Source organism: Saccopteryx bilineata, chromosome 6 (assembly GCF_036850765.1).
Source record: "Saccopteryx bilineata isolate mSacBil1 chromosome 6, mSacBil1_pri_phased_curated, whole genome shotgun sequence".
Lineage (NCBI taxonomy): Eukaryota > Metazoa > Chordata > Mammalia > Chiroptera > Emballonuridae > Saccopteryx > Saccopteryx bilineata.
In genome coordinates this window covers 126,789,384-126,800,105 of record NC_089495.1, presented here as the reverse complement: position 1 = coordinate 126,800,105, position 10,722 = coordinate 126,789,384, and the positions used below count along the sequence as shown (strand labels likewise).

Below are 10,722 nucleotides of genomic sequence, written 5' to 3'. Positions count from 1 at the left end.
GGGGGGGCGTTGCTCACGTAATCGGGCCGGGGGCGGGGCCCGGTGTCCCACGTGACCACAAGCGGACTGGTCCCGCAGTAGCCGCCATGCACCGCCCCGGGGCTATCTACTGGGCGCTGCTGCTCGCCTTGGGGATCTGCCGCGCGCACCGGGTGCGCCCCCGGAATGTACTGCTGATCCTTGGTGAGTGCGACACGGCTGGCCGCCGCCACCGCCTGTGGTCGCCCCTAATGGCGGCTACTCGGTGGCCCCAATAGCGGTCAGTGTTGACTCATCCTGTCTTGGAGCCCTGACTGCCACGCCCTCCCCATCTCCCTCTGCTGACGCCATACTCTTTGTGGTCGGCACCTTGGGGAGGGAGGCAGGACAGCCTCACCCTCTGCGGGGGTCGGCCCCAGCATTCAGCACCCAACTCCTGCCACCAGCAGTGATCCTCTACCCTGTCCCGTGCCCAGAGCCCCCAGCTCCGGAGGCCGGCCGCTTTCGTCACTCGGGGTCCACAGATCTCGGGCGGGGTGTCAGAAGAGGGATTGGTGCCCAAGTTCCCAGAGGCCAGCCAGAGTGCCCTGGGGCCCTCATCTTCTCCCACGCCGGTTTTCAGACCTCCAAAGCTCTCTGGGTCAGTCTGCTCGCTAACCCACACCTGCCCTTCTCAACGCCACCGCTTCCAGAAATTCCAAGTTCCTCCTCCATCCTGTCACAAGGCAACCCCATCAATTCTGTCCTTTCCACTTTTGAGGTCTGGCCTTCTGCTAGGGTCACCCTGATAACTCTGTGGTCCCTGGCCAGGCCTTTTTGGTAGTTGAAACCTGAACAGCTCTCCACTGAGGGTCTCCTGTCAGCTCTCCTTTGGGGGATTGCAGTGAAGAACCTGGCTGTGGGTCCACATCCACATCCTTGTGGTTGTCTGCGGAGCCTAACACTGCTCCATATCCTTCTGCCTCCTGATGTGTCCTCCTGAGTTTCATGCCTGCCTGCTAAAGCAGTGCTCACCTAAGTTTCATGCCTGCCGCTAATATGCCCACCTAAGTTTATGACTCCCTGAGTAACCTGCTCATCTGAGTTTCACAGGCCTGTAACATGCCCACCCAAAGTATCACGCCCACTCGAGTACCTCGTCCACCTAAGTTCTGTGCCTGCTAACATACCTGGTAGCATTCACAAGCCTGGTAGCATTGCCACTTGGGTATCCTGCCTACTCAATATTATGCCCACCTGAGTATCACACCCACCACCTGGGCATCATGCCTTCCCAGCTGTGTTGCCCACCTGGGCATCACACCCACCTGAGCATCATCGGCCCAGGCCACTGCAGCAGAACCCAAGTTTCCGTTGCTCACACATGGCTCCTTCTGAGCCCAGCCTACCGTGTCCTCTGTTTCTCCCACCTTCCTCAGCGGATGATGGAGGCTTTGAGAGTGGCGCCTACAACAACAGTGCCATTGCCACCCCCCACCTGGATGCCCTGGCCCGGCGCAGCCTGGTCTTCCGCAATGCCTTCACCTCTGTCAGCAGCTGCTCTCCCAGCCGTGCCAGCCTCCTTACTGGCCTGCCCCAGGTGAGGGGGCAGGGGGCAGAAGCAGGGCCTGGTGGAGGGAGTGGCCAACCCTCCTGTGGTGCCCCCCACCCCAGGAGATGCAGTCACCTTCCACTACCACTCCCCATGTTATCTTATGGTGAGCAGGTGCTCCCTGCCTAAGAGGCCAACGTGGTAAGCTGGAGCCTCCATAGACTGGGGGGTTTGACCTGAGCACAGACACTTCCTGGAAGGCTAGTCAGGCAGCTGTGGGCAGTGGTGGCAGCAGCAAAGAGGGAACTTTTTCTTACCTGCTGCCATCTCTCTGCTCAGAGTTTGCAGCACGTACGATTTTTCTTACACCGTTAAATAGCTGGTTAGTAAAGGGGAAGCTTTCTATTTTACTCCGCGATGTATGCTTACAACAGAAGAGTAGGGAAGTATAAATACACAAAAAAGGTAAAACAAAAGCCAGCCCTATATTTGGTGCACAGCCTCCCAGCCTTGTATTTTCTGCTGATGTCCCTGGGAGGGACCTGTGGAGCAAGGGGTGAGAGGGTGCTGGCCACCTGAAGGCTAAACGGGGCCCACAAAGGGCAGGGTGATGAGCTAGGGGTCAGAGGGAGCAGGAGCAGGGCTCTGCTGGGTGGTAGGGGCCCCCACCCTGGCTCACAGCGACCCTGCTGGCAGCATCAGAACGGGATGTACGGCCTGCACCAGGACGTCCACCACTTCAACGCCTTCGACAGGGTGCAGAGCCTGCCACTGCTGCTCCGCCAAGCCGCCGTCCGCACGGGTGAGGGGCTTCACGCCACATGCCCCAGAGGGATGGGGCCTTGTCCTGTGTTGCCTGCTCTGAGCATTGGTCCCTGAGGACTTGGACCTCTTGGATGGGCCCTGGCTCCATGAGAACAAGGGTCTGGGCTGCCTTTCTAGAGGCCACGGCAGGGTGCAGGGCTGGGAGTGGAGAGGGGAGCAGAGGGGAGATGTGAGAAGGGGCTCTGGACAGGCCTCTCCCACCCCCAGGCATCATTGGGAAGAAGCATGTGGGGCCAGAGATGGTGTTCCCGTTCGACTTTGCGTACACAGAGGAGAATGGCTCTGTCCTCCAGGTGGGGAGGAACATCACTAGGATTAAACTGCTGGTCCGGAAATTCCTGAAGACTGGGGACAGCAGGTGTGGTGATGGTCCTGCCCCCTTACCCACCCTCATATGGCCAGGGATCTGGGCAGTTAACATGGGACACACATCTCAGAATAGGTTCCAGGTACTCGAGTTAATCTGGTGAAAGGAAGAGGGAACGTGGGAAAACTGAGGCAGTGAGGATCACAGGAGACTTTGGGTGAAAGAGGACTAGGCAAAGCTAAAAGCGGTGTCCCTTCTTGAAGGATGGGGCTCCCCAGGGTGGAAAGCCAGGCCTCAGCGCTAAAGTCCCCACCCCTTGTGCAGGCCCTTCTTCCTATACATCGCCTTCCATGACCCCCACCGTTGTGGGCACTCCCAGCCCCAGTACGGGGTCTTCTGTGAGAAGTTCGGCAATGGGGAGAGTGGCATGGGGCGGATCCCAGATTGGACCCCACAGATCTACAACCCACAGGATGTGCGGGTAGGAGGGTCCCTTCCCAAGTTGCCAAGGCACCCCAACCCTGATTCCTCTGCCTTACAAATCTGGGGTGCCATGCCCCCCATGAGCTTGCAGCCCTAGCCCCTAGTGTGTGACTTAGCATGGAAGGGACCCTTTGACTCACTGGATCCAGGTCTTGTCTGTGAAGCTTGCAGAGAGAGGCATGAAGGTGTGGATGATGTGTCCAAAATTGTGGATTTGGGGGTGAACCCATTCACAGGAAGGAGGAGGACTGCAGGTCCTGGGAGGATGCTGGCACTTCCTCCTTCTACCCTAACTCAGGGACTGGATGCCACGCCCCAGCCTCTTCTAAATCTGATTCTCCGCTCACCTGTCCCCAGGTGCCTTACTTCATTCCCGACACCCCAGCAGCCCGGGCTGACCTGGCCGCTCAATACACCACCATCGGCCGGATGGACCAAGGTGGGTCAGGGAGTACAGCAGTGGGCTGTGCCATGGCTTGGGCCTCCATCCTGGACCAGTAGTCTGAAATCAGTGTCAACAACGCTATGTCCCTTCCAGGGAGAGCTCTTTCTCTCCCAGACTCCAGTGGCCCCAGGCATCCTGGGCTCATGGCCGTGTCCCTCCTGTCACTGCCTTTATAGTCACATAACCTTCTCTGCATCTCCTCTTGTCTGTGCCCCTTATCACTTGTCATGGGATCCAACGCCCACCTGGGTATTTCAGAGTGATCTCGGGAGCGATGACAATTACATCCACAAAAACTTTTTTTTCAAATGAGGTCACATTTACAGTCCCAGGTGGACATATGTGTTGAGGGACCACCTTTCTATCTGCTATAGAATGCTGGTACGTCATAGTCTCCCTGCTAGTGCTATTAGTTCACAATGACCTGAAAAGGGAGTAGGTATAGAGGAACTCCTGTCTCTGGCTCTGCCCAAAACTGTCCCTGTTAGTTTCACAGAGTAGACACAAGATTCTGGATAACACAGCAGCCAGCGTGTGGCAGCTTGCAGCTGGGGTGGGGGTTGGGGGGTACCGAGGGATGGCCAGTGTTCCTGAAGGGCAGGTCTCAGGTGGAGGCCCTGCAAGGCCTGCTCCAGGATGGGTGCTGGGAGGACTGGGCAAGAGGCCTAGGCTGGTGGGCAGGACAGTGCTGGGTCCTATGGCCGAGGAGGTGCATGTGAGAGCACACATGTCTCCCGTCTCCCAGCTGCCTGTGCCTGAGCTCTGTGTCCCCTCCCTGCTCCACAGGGATTGGACTTGTGCTCCAGGAACTGCGGGAAACTGGTGTCCTGAATGACACTCTGGTGATTTTCACATCTGACAACGGGATCCCCTTCCCCAGCGGCAGGACCAACCTGTACTGGCCAGGCACTGCTGAACCCTTGCTGGTGTCATCCCCAGAGCACCCAAAACGCTGGGGTCAGGTCAGCGAGGCCTACGTGAGCCTGCTAGGTATGGGTCTGTGTCTCATGGGAAGGGGAGGGGGCGGCAGAAGCACAAATTTAGTGGAACCACCGTGTTGACTGTTCTGCACTCACCTGGGTGAGGAAGGGACCCCCATTCTAAATGATGAGTCAAAAATAAGGCTCAGAGAGGTAAAGTAAGTTACCCAAGGTCACGCAGCATGCATACCCAGCTAGGATTCTAGCCTGGGTCTCGCCACCTCCAGGACTAGTTCTCCCACTGGCCCACCAATGAGTGTCAGAGTCCCTTGTCACTACCCACGTGTTGCATCCCAGAGTGCCTGGTTTAGGAGATCGTGGTTGGGCCTGAGAATTTGCATGTCTGACAAGTTCCCAGGTGACACTAATGTTGCAGCCCTGGGGACCCTGCTTTGAGGGGTCAGGGCAGCAGCACGCTCAGGCTCCTGCAGCTCAGGGCTTGCATTTTCCTTTGGCCCCAAAGCACAAGCCAGGGAATGCTGTGGCCATGGCACAGACAGGAATGGATGAGCCTCTAGGAACTGTCACTAGCCCAAGGGACTTTAGAAGTACCCCGAGTGTCACCATTGGAGGCAAAGTGGCCCAGATAGAGCAGGCAGCAGGGACAAGTGTCAGCCTGCAGGAGCCCCTCTCAGTTGGTGACTTTATGTGTGAGGCAACCATCAGCCTTTCAAAGTGGCTTGAATTTGCCTTCCACGGGTGGACCCTGTGGCCTGTGTGGTGACGCTACCTCCTTCACAGATCTCACACCCACTATTCTGGACTGGTTCTCCATCCCTTACCCCCGCTACACCATCTTCGGATCAAAGACTGTCCAGCTCACTGGCCAGTCTCTCCTGCTGGCACTGGAGGCAGAGCCCCTGTGGACCACTGTCTTTGGCAGCCAGAGCTACCATGAGGTCACCATGTCCTACCCCATGCGCTCTGTGCAGCACGGGAACTTCCACCTCATTCACAACCTGCACTTCCAGCTGCCCTTCCCCATCGACCAGGACGTCTATGTCTCGCCCACCTTCCAGGACCTCCTGAACCGCACCATGGCTGGCCAGCCCACTAGCTGGTACACGGATCTCCACCACTACTACTACCGGGAGCGCTGGGAGCTCTATGACCACAGCTGGGACCCCCACGAGACCCAGAACCTGGCCGCAGACCCACGCTATGCCCAGGTTCTGGAACTGCTCCAGGCCCAGCTAGCTAAGTGGCAGTGGGAGACACATGACCCATGGGTGTGTGCTCCCGATGGGGTCCTGGAGGAGCAGCCATCACTACAGTGCCGGCCTCTACACAGCGAGCTCTGAGCCCCGGGCACATGTCCCTCCTGTCCCAGTCCTGGTCTGCATGCTCACAATGCCAAGTGAGGGTACAGCCAGCCTGGGGGCACAGGGACTACCACCCTTCCCCTGCATCCATGGAGGGGGGCTCTCCCCGATGTTGGCTTCAGTCTCCTTCTGCCCAGGCAAGAGGTAGAGGACATGTGCCTCAGCCCCCAACCAGTGTGGTATGGGACATCACTGTCCTTAGGGCAGGGTGTCTAACCTAGGACAGACAACGGTGGTCTGGACAGGGGCCTTGTTTTCTGGGTTGGGACTGGGGGCCTATGTGTGCCACATGGCAGGTGGGAACACAGTATCTGGATTTTTTATCAATCTGGTCTTTTTTGTGTGTGTGACAGAGTCAGAGAGGGGCAGACAGGAAGTGAGAGATGAGAAGCATCAATTCTTCGTTGCAGGGATCTTGGTTGTTCATTGATTGCTTTCTAACATATGCTTTGACTGGGGGCCCCAGCAGACCGAGTGACTCCTTGCTGGAGCCAGCAACCTTGGGCTCAAGCTGATGAGCTTTGCTCAAACCAGATGAGCCTGCGCTCAAGCTGGCGACCTTGGGGTCTTGAACCTGTGTCCTCTGCATCCCAGTCCAATGCTCTATCCACTGCGCCACCGCCTGGTCAAGCTCAATCTCGGGTCTTAAAGAAACCTTGTGACAGCCCCTGGTCACGTTCCCAACCCCCAGGAGGGGTTTCCACTATGCCAGCAATTCCTAACAAGCTCCCGAGAGAAGAGGTTAATCCAGTGGCGATCCATCTTTTTGTATGTCCATGAAGGGAACTCCTTGTCCTCAGGCTGGTCCCTTCTATGTGGAGGGCACCAGGGTCCGATACAGATGCTGCTCCTAGAATATTCTATCCCCCCACCTCCCTCTGCCTGTGACCAGAGCTCTGCCTGGGAAACCCAGGGTGGGAGCTTTCTCCCTCACATGGGGGTCTCCTGCCACCGTTCCCTCCCCCATCAATTCCATCCTGGGGGTTAAGGGGGAGAGCCCCAGGCCAGAACACAGTAAAACTTATTTTAGTAAATATACCAAAGTCCATTTCCAAACTTGTGACAATGCTGACCTGAATTCTAAAGCAACTTCCTAGAGCAGTCAGATTTGGGGCACTATTGTCCGGTGACATTCACTGTGATAGTGGGAAGCAAAACCTGGTGATGGGACACCTGGGGATGCTCACCTGAGCCATGTCTCAATGTTTCCTATACCCTGGAGGTACAATGAAGGTGGCCAAAGACGGGGGACCAGGATGGGAGTCTGGATAGAGGGATCACCAGTCTCGGAAGGAGCCCAGCCAGCACCCTGTAGGAAGTCATTTGAGGCTTGTCTAGGGTGCCCCCATGGTCTCTGGCACAGTAGTTATCAGTCACAGAGCCACTGAAAAGACTGCTTCCATCACTTGGAGAGATTTTCCAGCAAATTCAGTCTCTAAACAAGTTACTAAGGAATCTCAGCTGTCAGGAGCTGAGAAAAGCTAGCCAGAGTTACATGACAGGTGGGTTTGTACCTCTGCTCTGGGCAGTGGCACCACGTCCTTGGAGCCAGTAGGGTTGCCAGCCTGCTGCCCTAGTGAATTTGGGATGAGCCCTTTGACACTGAAATGCAGAAGGAAAGTGCAGTGGTCAGGTCAGATGGACAGATATCTGGAGACACCTGGGCCTCCAGCTCCAAGGAGGGCACCAGGGACACCCCCACCGTGGGAACATTCTCAGGTATCTGGTTCAGACCATGCCAAGCCCTGGTGAGTTGAGACTGTTTACTCAGAAAAGTGGGCAGATGGTTTGAATGCCCATTTGTCACCTACATATAGTAAGAGTTCGTGATCAGATTCCAGTTATGGGGAGCTAATGGGGCATGTATGGTGAGCATTGAAGCTGTCCCTGCCAGGCCTTGAGCACAAAGGACACAACTGCTCGAACTTGGGGGTCAGTGGAGGCTTTGCTCTGTCCATACAACCTTCTGCTCATCCAAGATGGCAAAGCGGACACAGCTGAGCAGGGTGTCCAGGTCGCTCCAGCCGTCAGGGGCCAGGCTACAGTACAGACATGGCATTTTGTCCAGCTTGCCCTCCTGCCTGCTGGCCTCCAGCAGCTGCTCCTCCGAGGTGCCCAGATGCTGCATGACCTTCCTGTAGGGGCCAGAGATGGTGGGCTTAGGGATAGCAGGGCAGAGCCCCAGGAAGCTGACCCCCAACTTGGAATTCTAGGGGACCAGATGCTCCTGGATACAGGCAGCCAGTTTCAAGAAGGTCTCAAAAAGACATGCCCGCAGATGACATTACATGGATGGGGGCTGCCTATCTAGTCTCAGCTATCAAAACTGTAAATGGGGTTGGCAGGACATCTGGGTTTGTATCTGGCCATAAATCAAGTTACAGGTGTCAGCACAGGCTCTCACCTATTGTGGAGGGCTCTTCCCTGTGCCCAGTTCACAGGTAGCCTTCGCAAGTTAAAGCAGGTTCCAGGTTCTCATTGTCCTCTGTGCTGTCTTCCCAGCATATGGGGGGCAGCAAGACCTTTGTCCCAGGTTTGTGGGTGACTGCCCCGTGATACTTCCAACTGTTATGTGCTGTGGAGGCGCGAGGACTTAACGAAAAGCTGCGGCCAGGAGCAAGCCCCACCACCAGCCCCAGGGGGTTACCAATCTGAGTTCTTTACCGCCTTCTCCTTGATGGACATGTGCACAGTGATGGGAAAGATCTGCATCTTGTGCTGGGCATAGACGCTATCCAGCTGAAGGTCCAAAAGGGTGTGGGTGTTCTGAGGGAGGAGAAGGAAGGAGTCAGGATTCGGTCTCCAGGGAAAGGGAGAGAGCCCACACCTGGAAGCACTGCCTAGGGGACCCAGTAGGGCTGCATTTGTGAAGAGCCAGAGCGATGCGCATACCAGTGGCTGTGCTCCCAGAGTGCTGTGCACAGGGCGCCTTTCTGTCCACCTCGAGGGGCCTGTGGTGAGTGAGACGAGCCAGGTGGGCAAGGACAAAAACCATGACTCCACCCACATGGAATAGAAAACAAAAAAATGAACAAGGGAAACAAAAACTAAACACAGGCAACAGGGAGGGAGGGGTGGTGGAGGGTGTGCTGCGGGAAGGGTCAAACCTACTGACTATGGTAACTAGACCTGGTGGTACAGCATCTATACAGAGATCAAATTACAATGTTGCACATTTGAAACTCACATAATATTATTAACCAATGTCATTTCAATTTAAAAATAATTCTAGTAATAAAAGAATTTTCATTCATTTGATTTTTCACCTATCAATTGAGGCACTGCAAGCTGGGACTGAGGGAGCCACCATGGGCTCAGTCTGGCCCAGCCACTTTGTATCCATGGAAAACCTCCAGGTTTACAGCGAGCTATTTCTCATACATTTGTTTGAGCCTTAAAACATGGACTGTGCCTGACCAGGCGGTGGCGCAGTGAATAGAGTGTCGAACTGGGATGCTGAGGACCTAGGTTCAAGACCCCGAGGTCGCCAGCTTGAGCGCAGGCTCATCTGGTTTGGGCAAAAGCTCATCAGCTTGGACCCAAAGTCGCTGGCTCCAGCAAGGGGTTGCTCGGTCTGCTGAAGGCCCGCGGTCAAGGCACATATGAGAAGGCAATCAATGAACAACTAAGGTGTTGCAATGAAAAACTAATGATTGATGCTTCTCATCTCTCCGTTCCTGTCTGTCTGTCCCTGTCTATCCCTCACTCTGACTCTCTCTCTGTCTCTGTAAAAAAAAATAAAAAAAAAACCAACAAAACATGGACTGTTACTTCCATCTCACTGATTCGTACAACAAATGTTATTAAACATGTACAAAGACCTTAAATAGTGAACACAGGCCTTGGTCTTCCTGCCTTGTCCCAGTTGCACATCGAGCAGGACAAGCTGGGCATGGCCTGGGGCGTCCAGGGGACCCTGCAGGTCTGCGACCAGCACCCCTCAGGTGTCACAGTCAGTGCTTCCTGCCTTGTCCCAGCAGCCTCCTCCGGAGATGGAACTCCCAAATACCCCGAGCAGCCTCTGCACTTACCTTTTCCATTAGGAACTCAACGGCTGGGCGGGTCACCCAGCAGTGGCCACTGGAGGCCTCCCTCTCCTGGATGATGTCCCTTCTCTGGCTGGAGGCATCATACTCATCCACTCAAACACTCTGAAGGTGACAGTGGACAGACACATCACACACCCAGCTGTGTGGAGTCCTGATGGAGACCCACACTGCACACCCTGCCCCGGGGACCCTGCCAGCTCCAGGGTAAGTGCTTCCTGGGGCACCCTCTTAATAAGCCTAGCCCTATTCTTCTCACTCAGAGGAGGCTGTGCCCTGCACATGCACCCTAAACTAGTGGTTTCCACCTCCAGTCCGCAGACTAGTCAGCCAGAAATTTTGTGCCAGTCCATGAAAGAGTTAACTACCTAATACTGTATGACGATTATAAACCCAATGACATTAGTTGAATTCGCTTATGCTCAGGGTGATTTCTGTCTTAGTGGTCCCCAAAATAATTCTATTTTCACCACTCCCCAAGTGTAAAAAGGTTGAAAACTACTGCCTTAAACCAAAGGACACAACAGTGGTCCATCAGTGCCGGGGGGGGAGGGTAGAAGGAAGGAAAGACAGATGGACAGATGGATAGACAGATGTAGATAAACAAACCGCACCATCACTTCTCTAAGCTTCATACTTACACATCCAACTTCAACCTAGAAAAACCCCTTAGGTCCCTTGTTTTCAACCAGGAGCAGTTCTGCTCCCAAGGGCACTGGCAGTGTCTGGAGACATTTCACAACTGGGGCTGAGGGGGTGTGGTCCTGGCATCTAGGGGGTTGAGGCCAGGGGTATTACTCAACA

General features: G+C 55.3%; 2 protein-coding genes across 3 annotated transcripts in view; one reads left to right on the top strand and one right to left on the bottom strand.

The window, feature by feature from the left end:
• The first annotated feature begins 29 nt into the window (after nucleotides 1–29).
• SGSH (N-sulfoglucosamine sulfohydrolase) lies at nucleotides 30–6,195 on the top strand. 2 transcript variants are annotated; one of them, XM_066237200.1, is made up of 8 exons: nucleotides 30–183; nucleotides 1,398–1,558; nucleotides 2,207–2,312; nucleotides 2,543–2,693; nucleotides 2,967–3,123; nucleotides 3,483–3,564; nucleotides 4,357–4,560; nucleotides 5,292–6,195. In XM_066237200.1, exons 1-8 carry the CDS (start codon nucleotides 87–89, stop codon nucleotides 5,849–5,851), a joined length of 1,518 nt encoding a protein of 505 aa, XP_066093297.1. In that variant the 5' UTR covers nucleotides 30–86; the 3' UTR covers nucleotides 5,852–6,195. The 2 variants fall into 2 exon arrangements, with proteins under 2 accessions (XP_066093297.1, XP_066093298.1); XM_066237201.1 differs by having other exon boundaries at nucleotides 5,570–5,746.
• A 153-nt stretch (nucleotides 6,196–6,348) lies between these two features.
• Nucleotides 6,349–10,722, bottom strand: part of CARD14 (caspase recruitment domain family member 14) — a 39,208-nt gene continuing 34,834 nt past the window's right edge. Inside the window, 3 exon segments of the mRNA XM_066237542.1 lie at nucleotides 6,349–8,007; nucleotides 8,520–8,638; nucleotides 9,904–10,013. Of these exon segments, the coding sequence (XP_066093639.1) occupies nucleotides 7,806–8,007; nucleotides 8,520–8,638; nucleotides 9,904–10,013 (431 nt within the window). The 3' untranslated portion in view covers nucleotides 6,349–7,805.

What these genes read in the sequence shown, in the direction of transcription:
- SGSH (XM_066237200.1), top strand. Translation starts at nt 87, where the DNA reads ATGCACCGCCCCGGGGCTATCTACTGGGCGCTGCTGCTCGCCTTGGGG. An exon ending in CATCGGCCGGATGGACCAAG is followed by an intron (nt 3,565 to 4,356) that starts GTGGGTCAGGGA and finishes CCTGCTCCACAG; the next exon opens with GGATTGGACTTGTGCTCCAG. An exon ending in GGCCTACGTGAGCCTGCTAG is followed by an intron (nt 4,561 to 5,291) that starts GTATGGGTCTGT and finishes CCTCCTTCACAG; the next exon opens with ATCTCACACCCACTATTCTG.